Source organism: Amia ocellicauda, chromosome 14, assembly GCF_036373705.1.
Source record: "Amia ocellicauda isolate fAmiCal2 chromosome 14, fAmiCal2.hap1, whole genome shotgun sequence".
NCBI lineage: Eukaryota > Metazoa > Chordata > Actinopteri > Amiiformes > Amiidae > Amia > Amia ocellicauda.
In genome coordinates this window covers 20,492,436-20,505,195 of record NC_089863.1, presented here as the reverse complement: position 1 = coordinate 20,505,195, position 12,760 = coordinate 20,492,436, and the positions used below count along the sequence as shown (strand labels likewise).

General features: G+C 38.7%; 1 protein-coding gene and 1 long non-coding RNA gene across 2 annotated transcripts; one reads left to right on the top strand and one right to left on the bottom strand.

Annotated features, from left to right (window-relative positions):
* Positions 1-451: 451 nt before the first annotated feature.
* On the bottom strand, positions 452-5,222 carry LOC136767974 (uncharacterized). The gene is made up of 3 exons (XR_010821922.1): positions 4,845-5,222; positions 2,811-3,036; positions 452-754 (listed from the first exon to the last, which is right to left on the bottom strand). It is a non-coding gene; the product is annotated as an uncharacterized LOC136767974 (long non-coding RNA).
* Positions 5,223-6,397: 1,175 nt separating this feature from the next.
* LOC136767792 (E3 ubiquitin-protein ligase TRIM39) lies at positions 6,398-10,599 on the top strand. The gene is made up of 6 exons (XM_066721797.1): positions 6,398-7,067; positions 8,097-8,192; positions 8,356-8,589; positions 8,706-8,853; positions 9,062-9,088; positions 9,930-10,599. The coding sequence occupies exons 1-6, from the start codon at positions 6,492-6,494 to the stop codon at positions 10,475-10,477; spliced, it is 1,629 nt and encodes a 542-aa protein (XP_066577894.1). The 5' UTR covers positions 6,398-6,491; the 3' UTR covers positions 10,478-10,599.
* Positions 10,600-12,760: the final 2,161 nt, after the last annotated feature.

Below are 12,760 nucleotides of genomic sequence, written 5' to 3'. Positions count from 1 at the left end.
TCAGGAATCAAACCCAGAACACTGGGTTCAGAGGGATGTTCCTTAACCACTGTGCCAACAGAGATACAAGCTTTTAATTTAGAACAATTTTCAGATTGTGTTTTCCTAAGGTTGTGTTGATTCTTAGGAACACATAACGCTGTTATGTGCTCTGTAGGGTGACCCCACTGTGCCCCTGTGGCATACATGCAGGAGTGGGCTCTTAGCTCTGCTTTAAACTATAATACTGAAGTGTAGAGGGCCTTATCGGGGGCTTCATTTCTCATCCGAGCACTAGGTTTCATGAGTATAAGAGCTGTGACCCAGGAACCCCAGTATCGAGTCTTTGAAGGAGGTGTTTGACTGTTCCAATGTTGTGTGCACAGGTGTAGTCTGTGTGAATTCGTTGATGGGTCTGAAGGCGTCTGATTGACACTCTTCCTTCAATGTGTGTAGCAGTATGGTTTCTCACCTGTGTGATATTCCTGGAAGCTTGTAACGTGTGCTGCCTGAGACAAACTCTTCCTGCACTGGGTTCCATGGTGTCGGCGCAAAGTATCTCCAGCTCGCTGGGCAGCTGGGAGGGCACTGGGTGTACTGGAGGGTCCAGGGTGCTGTGGTCTACTCCGTGTTCTGACTGAGCCAGACCTCATCATGGTGAGGTACTCTTGAGGGTGAGACCTCTTGATGTGCTTGTGGAGGAAGAGTTGGGCAGTGAAGGATACTGAGCACTGAGGGCAGGGAAACGCTTGAGAGAGATTCACTGCACTGCTCCCTGGAGAGTGAGAGCAGAAAGCGAGGAAAAGTTTTAAAGACCCAGATCAAGTATGAGTGGATTAATTTAGATCACAGTGTGTGTGGGAGAGAGGGACAGATGCTTGTAAGGGAGGCTTGTGTATATTGGAGACAACCTTGTGAAAGGAAAGGCATGTGTGCAATAGGTAATGGAAAATGATTTTGTGAGGGATACAAGGGTGATTAATACAGGTAGGGAAAGAGTTTGTAGAGGTGGAGGAGGGTGTGGATACCTGGGGGTCTGCATTTGTTTGCAAATGCAGACCCCCAGGTATCCACACCCTCCTCCACCTCTACAGGGGTCCAGTTCACAAGGTTGTACTGTAGATAGCACTATCAATGTGTCAGTAGTCAGACAGAGAAAAACAATTAGTAAAAATTATGGCACTATGTTTTACACAACCAACTTTCTTAGGCTACACTTCATTCCTGCCAGCTAAGGTGGTCATGCAGTCTGCTTCATTAAATGACTAATTGTTGATTAATAATATTCCAATCCCTTTAATTAGTCAATTAGTAATTTTATTCACTGTGATTTCAGATTTTTTCCCCAGGAATCAGTGCATTTGTTTTACTGTTTTGTTAACAAATTATGTGTTTCTACTTGTAAAATGAAACATTTATTTACATATTCTTAGAAATAACATTAAGTAAGGCTTAATAATAAAGGGATGCATGACCAAAAGGTATTCAACTGCTGTCACTTAATCAACATGCATTAATAGAATGATTCATTTAACTAATTATCAGTCAATGGTTTAATTAAAACTACATTACCACCTTGCACTTCAAGGAATTAATTGCAGTGTAAGTTGGTTGCATACAATGCAGCACCCTAGAAATTATAGATATAACGCATATAAAACATAATTCAGCTGCTCAATCATAATGGATATATATATATATATATATATTTTTATTTTATTTAACAATTGGTAATTCCAAGCCAGAATCTACCCTATTGTGTATGTGATGTATGTTGTATAGTTATGAAGGAGGGGGCTGTAGTGTAGTGTGAAAACAAAAACAGTAGTTATGCATAATAAAACCAGTAAGTAAACACTAGTGGTATGATTAGGTCTGGGTAAAAAGATAGATTTTCAGATTAATTGTGATTCTGGTTTGCACGATCTGATATCAAATCTTAAAATCCCGAGATCGATCTTATAAATATATGCATTTTCTCAGTGAATGAAAAAACGGCATCGCCTGGCCAAACATATGAGTGAAGTAAAAAAAAAGGAAACTTTAAAGCACAAGCACACATGCTCCTCCCGCTCTCTTTCGCCACTAAAGCCGATCCACAAGCATCCCCAACAATACATGATCATGCTATTTTGAAAGTAAGTGTGCTTACTTAACCGATTTTACTCAGACTGTAGTGAAATTGAAAAATTTGGTTTTGAGTGATAATACATCAGGTTGCTAAATTTAAGGTGTGTGTGTGTATGTTTGTATTATTATTAAAGTGCACTTTTGAACAACTTGCACTATTTTGAAAGACATCCAACTCAGAGCCTTGGTTAATTTGCCATAATTTCATGGTAGTATATAAATTAGGTACTTTTTTATTTTTATTATTTATTTTTTGTAAAAACAAAACCAATTTATTTTCGTCATTTAGATTTGTTAAATAAAAAGCAATTCAATGTAATGTTCTGAGCCTGGTCCTCAATGTTTAACATTAATCTTTAGTAATCTACCATGTTATATAAGTTAGAGGGTTCCCTATGCAGTTCATAGCATTAATGCTCAGAGAATTTCTCTCTTAAGCAATATTGGTATTGTAATTATCACTATTCCCAAATTAAACTGAAATCGAATGGAAATCAAACAACATAGAATCAAATCGAAACAGAATCAAATTGTAACCTTGTGAATCGAAATTGAATCAAATCTGGAGTGCTGATAACCTTCCCCTGACTACAATTTGTAGTTAAATTGTGGTCAGCTGTTCAGACCCTTCATATTTTGACAAGGTTTACCAGGTTTGAACACTTGCAATATGAACCAATGGTCTGGCTCTCAGCTCTGACCTGGTGGTCGCTTATGAGGGCCCCTGTGTGAGGCTCCTGGCTGCTCTCTGCTTTCAGAGGTGCGGTCCAGCTGGTATAAAGCATCCAACACCTCCTCTGTGAAGTCTTCCACAGCAGCGCCCGGACTCTCCCCAGTACCGAGGACAGAGTGGGACTGGGCCGCTGTGCTGGGCTTAGTGACCCCACTCCTGGAGGATGGGCCGGACTGTCCTGCTTTCAGTGAACCCTACATATGGAGTGTTGCAAAGAAAAAATATCAATTGAATAAACATGGTTCTACACATTCAATATTCTCCAGCTCTCCTCAATGGAATTTGACCCCTATAATATGTAGGTTTAGGTTATGGGGCACATAAGCTGCCCAGCACTTGAATGATGGAGCCTTGTTATTATAAAAGACAAAACAAACTACTTCGTGCTAATTGTACTGGAATAAGAAAGTTACTATTTACCCGGCGAACACGCACTGTAACACACATTACTGTGCATTATCAAATTCATACAAACCAGCAAAAGCGAGTGCTGTGATCAAGTGATGTAAATGTTGAACAGCACTGTGATCACAGTGAATCTTGTAGAGTGCCGTTTGTCTTTAATAGTTGCCTGGAGAAGACAAATCTGGCGATTCTGTAGTTTTAAAGCTATCCAGGTAGTTATGTCAGATAGAACTGAGTGAGTGGACAGCAGAGGAAGTGGATACTTCTCTAATGAAGGTATTTCAGGTTTTTATTTTTAATGTATTCATTTTTTCAGTCACCTATTTTTTCCACAAGAATAAAAATGTAATTGAAATGCATCAAGATTTCAGGTTGTAACACAATAAAATGTGAAAATGTCCAAGAGGAGTAACTACTTCCTAAAGTCACAGTATAATCCATGGTAGTGCTGGCAATAATATGAATTCTGGGGCTAAATTACACTGAAAGACTGATGGTACTAATCTCAGTTGCAGGACAGATTATCACTGGATCCATAGACAAAGTATTTAATGAAGAAGAGTCTTCTGTCCTCTGAAAATGATGTTAAGGAATGTGATTTCTGATGCCCCTTTATTGTGTTTGCCCTACAGGGGACAGTTTGAAGTCGTGGAATGGACAGAACTGTGATGGGGGACCCTCTAGTGTGGCTCAGGAGTTCAGTCTGGTAATTGTAACATACAGAAATTAGGGTCCTGGGATGATTTTTTGACGTATTATGTTACTTTTATGTTTTAGACTCTTCATGAAATCCCTCCACAACTCTTAGTTAATAAACTATTCAGATTCTGAAGCTCAACTAGTGCTCTGTTACTTATTGGAGCCACTGAATATATAAATACAAACCCTGTTAAAGCCATTGTACATGTACACTGAGTTTACAGACATGTTTATTATAGCCACTGTGTGTATACACTAATCTCAGAGTATACACTTGTCAACTTTAATATAGGTTTATGAATGGTATTTTGATTAATGCCGACACATGAATGATCAATTTTCCCTCATTCGGCAGCTAATGCCTGTGACCCCTGTGAAGAATGCACTCTCATCCCTAACCAACTGGGCACACTGCGCATGTCCAACCCAACATCACCAAGTGACTTTATTATCTATTTATTTATTTATTTGCAGACCACCTTGTCCAGTGCGACTTACAAAATATAAGAGCAATACGAAGTGTAATATATATATATATATATATATATATATATATATATATATATATATATATATATATATATATATATATGCAAAATCATACGAAAACATGTTATATATAATATATATAACATGTTTTTGTGTATATTATTTTGCGTATATGATACATAAACTTTGGTATATGATTTATTTTCTGCTATATGATATATCCTCTTTGGTATATTATTTTTTCTTTCTGTTATTTTTTTAATTGAAAAATAGCGCGCAATACTGCATCTGTGCAAACCTTGCAACCTTGAACGACAGTTATGAGGTAGAAACGAAAAACCTCAACAACAACAAAATAACAAAATACACGTTAATAGAAAATACAAATATAGCCTATGTATTGGCTTACCTTTAACAAGTTGCTCATTTCCATCTCTTTCACTGTTTCAGTTGCCGCTTCCCGATCCAAAAAGGGATGGATATAGATGGGTAAAATACTCAGTCTGTTAAATATGTTCGTAAATTAAGAAAGTCAACCGTTTACAACAAATCAATGCAAACATTCAGATTAAAAAAATGTAACACGTACCGAGTTGATACATTGTAACAAATATAATGTATTGTATAGCTATATTTAAACGAGAAATATCGTTATTATGAATATTTCATGCAAGACACATAACCAAATGTCATCCTTCTGAAAGTATTCTTTTACAATTCTGGCAAATTCTAAAATGAATGCCTATTTAAAATAATATATAACAATGATTGTCCCCCTCACTTTTACGTCGTGTCAGGAAGCCTTATCTTATCTTATCATCTCTCCTCTCAAGTCCACACAATTAGATGTTAACACCTTTTCAAAACTTCCTGCCCAACTGTCGTCTAGGGGATTTGAAAACAAGTGTCATAATATTTTGCACATCCTGTGTTTCAAATAATAATAAAACTGCAACTAGCAGGCTGTCCTGTCGAGATGGAAAGCCTTGAGAAGGTTTGTAAGAGCCTGTAGTTGTACCTGGGAAGAGGGTGAATTCACTTTACTTCAATAGGATTTGTTCCAACACACGGTAGTTATTATATTATTGAACACTCCCTTTTACTATTGTGCAGTAAAAGTGTTAGAATCACTACATTTCATGGTATTTAATATAGTTATAGGTTTATAATTTAAATACTGAATCATTTTGGATGATGTGATCACTGTCATCTAAGTGAACAACACTATATCTATACCGAAAAGCAAACTCTTAAGCTGTTACATTTGTGGTTTAATACATGGATAACAATCAAAGCAAAACAAACAGGAAACAAATGAACAGTGAAACAATGTATCAAGTTTCAAAAGTGGTAGGGTCTGACTAATGATTATGTCAGTGTGGATAACACAAGAACTAAACCTGTTACAAGATTTATAAATTAAGATGGGAACTGTCACATAATGCATGATTTACCTTTAATTCACGTAGTTTAACTGTTGCAGGTAACGCAAAGTTAAGCAATAACTTGGCTTAGACAGCACACTAGTTGTCCTGTTATTAAGTACAATTGAATTGAAATCATATGGAAATATAAATGAATAATGTGAATTGTTTGCACACACTTAAACATCTTGTTTAACCACAGCATTATATTAGTCTTACAATAAAAAACATCTTCTTGAACAGATCCAATTTACACATGGATGTGGATCTTACTGTGCTATCCCAAGCTGCTTTGCAAGGCTTGTGCTGGGGAAACATTTGGGTTTGCTAGGGATTTTCTGACTAAAAAAGAGGGCTGTTCCTTGTATATTCATGTGACAAATACTTCATCTGTTTCAGAATGAGCTGGCATTCTTGCAGAGGAGGTGCGCTGCAGCACTGCAGAAAAGGGAGTGCAATACAGAGCAGCAAACTGGCACTGGTGAGATTGCCAGAACTTTTAGTTTGTGGTTAAGTTTGTGGTTAATATAAAGAAAACTGCTGCAGTAAGAGACGGGCTGGGGACCAGATCAGCTCTGTGCACTCTGCTGAGATGGCGCTAATCGTCTTTCTATGATTATCTGTGCTCAGTAATGGCTTCTGCTGGTACCTCCGTGTCTGAAGAGCAGTTAGAGTGCCCTATATGTCTGGATTTGTTTACCAACCCAATCACTACTCCATGTGGACACAACTTCTGTTTGGGTTGTATTGAATGTTTTTGGAATCTCAAAACCGAGTACAAATGCCCAGTGTGTGTCAAAGAGTTTAAGAAGAAACCTGAACTCGGTATTAACAGAGGCTTTGCAGAAATCACGGAGCAGTTCAAGAGGAGGAGGCTCATGTTCCCAGAAGAGCGCTCTGCTCTGCCTGGAGAAGTGCACTGTGATATCTGCACTGAGAGGAAGCTCAGGGCTGTGAAATCCTGCCTGGTCTGTATGGCCTCTTACTGTCAGACTCACCTGGAGCCCCATCAGAGAGTGGGGACACTGAAGACACACAAGCTGATTGAGCCTGTGAGCAACCTTGAAGACAGGCTGTGCAAGAAGCATGACAGACCCCTGGATCTGTTCTGTAGAAGTGACCAGACCTGTATCTGTGTGTTGTGCACTGAGACAGACCACAGGACCCACAGCATTGTCCCCGCAGAGAGGGAATGGACAGGGAAAAAGGTGAGCTCCAGAATAAATCTAAAACTGTGTTTTCTTCTATGCATTTCCCATATAAGATCAGTAATATTGTAACAGTTCCAAACTGTATGGGTTCTCAGACACAGAAATGGCATACTGTGGTATAACAGGAACCGCTCTTTTTATTTTACTGCTCTTACACCCAATGCACAGGCAGAGGGGAATGGCAGGAACACTGTCTCAGACTCCTACTGTTACAGACAGGTTGGGGACAGACAAAGGTTAACACAGGAGGGAACAGGGAAAAGGGGACACAGGACACAACATTGACCCCTCCTAACAGCCACGGACTATTTACAATGGTGCTCCCCTCCCGATTGTCACTTATGTCCACCATTTGCTCACGCAGGGGGTGGGTACTCCTGGCATGCACCTGTCCCCAATATGTTAATACCGGACAGTGATCGCCCATACGCCGTGCTACCAGCAGTGGGCGTTACAATATACACACAATATCTTTGTGTGTGGATATATATGTAGAACGTCCTAAGTAAATCTCCTGACAAACCTGTCATTAGCTCTTCAGTATCTGTTAATCAGTCGAGTGTTAGTATATAAGAAAGATATCTTTCTTGAAGTGTGGAGCCCAGAACTGTACACAGTATCCAGATGAGGTCTAACTAGTGCATTGTACAGTCTGAACATCACTGCCCTTGATCTCAATTCTACACTTTTGACAATTTACCCTAACATCCTGTTTGGCTTTTTTATTGCTTTCCCACATTGTTTGGATGGAGAAAGTGAGGAGTCCACATAGACTCCTAGGTCTTTCTCATGCGTTACTTCATCTAGTTCTGTTCCTCCCATAGTGTAATTATAGTGGACATTTTTGTTACCTGCATGTAATACCTTGCAATTGTCCACATTGAATTTCATCTGCCAGGTGTCGGCCCACAACTGACTATTATCTAAGTCCCTTTGAATAACCTGTGCTGCTGAGATTGTATCTGCTGAGCCACCAATTCTAGTGTCATCTGCAAATTTGACAAGTTTGCTGACTATCCCCAATAGGCTCAGCTGGTGGCAACTCAGGCAGAAGTCCAACAGATGATCCATGAGAGACAGAAAAAGGTGGAGGAGATCAAACAGTCGGCAATGCTCAATAAAGTGAGTCCCATCAAGTCATATTAAATCTTACTGATGGGGTATTGTGTCCATACAACAAGATAACTGATATTTTGTGGATTTGAACACATTATCTCCAAGTGAGATCACATATCACTGGATTGAAATTCTCTGTATAGTTTTGTATTGCGTCTTGTCCCCTCAGAGCTGTGCACAGATTGAGGCTGAAGACATCATGCAGGTCTTCAGGGCTCTGGTGTGCTCCATTGAGAGAAGCCAGGCTGAGCTGCTGGAGCTGATTGAGGAGAAGCAGAGAGCGGTGGAGAGGCGGGCTGAAGGGCTCATTGAAGAGCTGGAGCGGGAAATCACCGAGCTGCAGAGGAGACGCACTAAGCTGGAGCAGCTCTCACACACTGAGGACCACATCCATTTCCTACAGGTCTGCACCCTCTACCTCTAGATATCATTCACACTATCCATACAATGTTGAGAGAGTAATCCACAATTACCTATACCAGTGTTGGATAGATAAGTCTCTCCTCTGTTCTGCTCTAGACAGTTCCAGGCTCAAGCCCCCCTCCACACTGCAAAGTCTGGTCTGACAGCACTGTGATGTCTGACCTCGGTTTGGCGGCTGTCAGGAGAGCTGTGTCTCGGCTTGAGGCGAGTCTCAAGGAAGAACTTAAGAAACTGACTACGAACAGTGAGTTTCATTCTCATTGCAGTAGAGTCTTCATAGTTCTCGATAAAGTACTTCTAATTGATGAAATCATTCTAAATATCTGAATCCCAGTGGCATTTGTTTCAGTATTGCAGCAGTTTTATTTCAAATGTGTCAGCTTTACATTTGTATAATGTTAGATGAATAGATTTTTTCTTAAGCTGTCTGATCACCCTGTATTTCTTCTCAGAGCTGACAAGGATCCAGAAGTGTGCTGGTGAGTGATTTCTGTTCTGTTCTCCTGGTCTCACATGTAGACAGAGAGAGAGGAGTCCGGCATGCAGTTAGCTGAGTTGCATAACTTTATTAGTTATTATTATTATTTATTAGCAGTCACCATTATCCAAGGTGACTTATAAGCGCATTACAATAGTGCAATAATACAGTATACAATTACAAATCAAAACATAATACAATAACAAGTTCAAAATTACACAAGTGCATTGGAATAATATATAGTAATACAACCTACAAGTCCTACATCCTAGATTATAATAGCTAATAAGTGCAGACAAGATGTGAAGTCATGGTTAATAGGTCAGGGGAAGGGGTAATTGGGAAATCAAAATAAACACGTGTACTAGCAATGTAAAAGCAAGAAGTATGATGAAAAGTTATATAAAGTGAACATTTACAGGAGAGCTGTATTCAGGGGAATAAACTAATGAATTACAGGTACAGTAATCCTATAACAATCTGACATCCATATGAGTTTTTGTTGTTCTTTCCTCTGTGCCTAATTGTTTATTTTATGATGGTTTATTTTATTTTATAAATGGTTCAAGGTTTATTTATTTGTTTATTTTATTATGTTTATCATTCTGTAAAGCACTCTGTGGCTACCCTACGAAGGGCGCTATACGAATAAAAACTAATTGATTGATATATATATACATTATTATTAAAAGAGCCCTTTCTGATGTTATTATGATGATCACAATAATCTGTCCAGTTCACCCAGTGAAGATTAGTCACTGATTAGAGACTGTTCATCAGTCTCTTCTTTTCTTAGAAACTGATCTGCCAATTTCTTCATTTGTCTCCTATCTGCTCTATAGTGGACGTGACTCTGGACCCCAAAACAGCTAATCCAGAACTCATCCTGTCTGAAGATGGGAAGCAAGTGAGACATGGAGACAAACGACAGGCTCTCCCTGACAATCCGGAGAGATTTGATTTTTCTGCTTGTGTCCTGGGAAAGGAGGGTATCAGTTCAGGGAGACACTACTGGGAGGTGGAGGTGGGGGAGAAGACTGACTGGGATTTAGGAGTCGCCAAGGAGTCCATCAACAGGAAGGGGGAGATTACAGCAAGTCCTAAAGATGGTTACTGGGTTGTGATACTGAGCAATAACAATGAATATGATGCTTTAGCTGACACCTCTGTCCTTCTTTCCCTGAGCCCAAAGCCCCGGAAGGTGGGGGTGTATGTGGATTATGAGGGGGGGCAGGTATCCTTTTTCAATGTGGAGGCCAGGTCTCATATCTACACTTTCACTGACACCTTCACTGAGAAACTCTATCCATATTTCAGCCCCTACTTCAATCAGGATGGTAAAAACTCTGCGCCACTGATCATCTCTCCTGTCCACCCACAGCCTGAATGAGGCCGATTATCTATGGGAGGGGGAGCAGGAATAATAACCAGTGAGAATAATATCAATGCTGTTAACACAGTATTATCATATACTGATTAAAAACAACAGAATTTATTTATATATGTCATTTATTTCATATTTTTAACCACGGACTTAACCTTAATGAGTGAAAGTGTATTTCCACAATTATACTGCAGTTATACTGTCTAAGGACTGATGATGAACTCATAGTAATAGGACTGTTCTATTTATAGATAGTCATATTTTAATTCTATATTTTATAGTGTAGAAGTTCAAAGTCAATAAAATATTTGAGGTAACTGTATGCCCAAAGCATGTTGTAATGGAAAATCACATGACAATGGGAGACCTTGCATAATAAGGCAGTCCCTGAAAATACAGCAAAGCCATCTAAACAAAAACAATATGTACAATGTGTAACACTACTGTTGTGATTGAGCTTTGCCCATTTAAATGTCACCTCAAAGCAGGGCATATGGCACAACTACAATTTCAAAATTAAGTAATACAATTATTTAACTACTTCTTAGACCAGGGTTTTTATAATGTACTGTTGGAAAGAGTATACATGTACAATATGTCACCCCACTATTGCTATAGGGCTGTAATGCACCTTTACTGTAATGCCATATTGCAACATAACGAACCACCTGCACTTTTAGTATAGTCCCCTTCATAGCATAACTATTCTACTGTACCTTTAGTGTAGCCCCAATTGTAATGTGACCTACTACATGTGAAAAGACAATCTCTGGTCTGCCTTGCTTCTGTGGGAGAGCTCAGCAGCTTGTACTATGTAACTGTGCCCCTTTAAGAGTCACACAGTTACACAGCACAGCAGCATTGGGAGAGGTGGGGCTCAGCTATTCCACTCTACAGAAATGAAAGTAAACTGGACCCTGACACTGGAAAGAGCTGCTGAACATTCACCAATTCAAGATTGTAAGGAATAAAACTGAAACTGGGTCAAATCCACCCTGGTAATATTCCACAGGTTGGGACAAGTACATTCTTCTTAAATGTTCTTGAGTGGTATGTTGATTCACAGAGAGTGGACACAGTTGGCTGAGGGCAGGGGGTCTCTGGTATCAGTAGCATAACAAAAGGTTGCTGAGGAGTCTGCCTACCAGGCTTGTATCAATAGCTCATCAAAAGCTATTGTAAAAAGCAACCCTGAAAAATATGTGAATCAAAGTAACCTTTGCTCTTCAAACAACAGTGCAGCAAGTGGGATGTCAGAGGAGACAGCAGGTGGTCTCAAATGACAGAAGTATAAACTACTAAATAAATATGTCAAAATCAGTTAGAAGGTTTAATGGAAAGAAGGATCTTTCATTTTAATACAGAGGAACACTTTTATTAATCAAATACATCTGTAATCAAGTGCTTTATTTAATGTATTACAATAACTATTTGCATTTTTGTAGTGTTACCACTATAGCTTTTATGATGATGATTCATTTCAATATAAAATTGTGTAATAATGAGATCTGTTATTTATCTGTTATCTGGATAAAATTAAGAGACCACTTAACATTGATTTCTGAACTTAGAGTGTAACTCTTAATTTTATCCAGAGCTGTATATATATATATATATATATATATATATATATATATATATATATATATATATATATATATATATATACAGGGATGGGCAGTATTTATGACACATGATAGGATTTTGTAATTTGTATTTGATAGGGTTGATGGAAATGGCTTCATATTTTGTATCAAAATACTTTAGTGTTTTGTATTTTGTAGTTTAAAAATACCATAAAATACTTTGTGAGAAGTCTACATGATGACATCATAAAAATGCTGCCTCTGATTGGTTCCTACTTGCCCAGACTTGTTGAGATCAGAACAGAAAATTGATCCAAACCCGAAGAAGGTCAAGGTGAGAAACGTGTAGGTTGCCAGCTTTCCATCGATTTTTAGCATAAATTGGTAAATTTTTTAATAGTTCATGTTAAGTTTTGGTGTTCGTTTTAGTAGCCTAGGCTAAATCGTTCACCAATTTACGTAATGTTCTAGCTAACTATTTGACCCAAGTATCAGCCCTCACAGTTAAGGTTAGCTTGCTACTTTCAGCCTATGTTAAGTTTTCGTTGGTTGTGCACGAAAAAGTGGTTCCCAAACTGTGGGGCCCATGATTGGATAATCTTATTTCTCTTGCATCTACCTATCTCTATAAAACGACTTTTCCCACACTTACACACATTAAAAACAAACTGTACTGTCCCGAATAATAAGAGTGTAAATCAGT

Bases quoted from the DNA above. Each gene is read 5' to 3' on its own strand.
- LOC136767792 (XM_066721797.1), top strand. From the start codon at position 6,492: ATGGCTTCTGCTGGTACCTCCGTGTCTGAAGAGCAGTTAGAGTGCCCT. The intron at 8,193-8,355 runs GTGAGTCCCATC...TTGTCCCCTCAG, and splicing joins AGTCGGCAATGCTCAATAAA to AGCTGTGCACAGATTGAGGC. The intron at 9,089-9,929 runs GTGAGTGATTTC...TCTGCTCTATAG, and splicing joins AAGGATCCAGAAGTGTGCTG to TGGACGTGACTCTGGACCCC.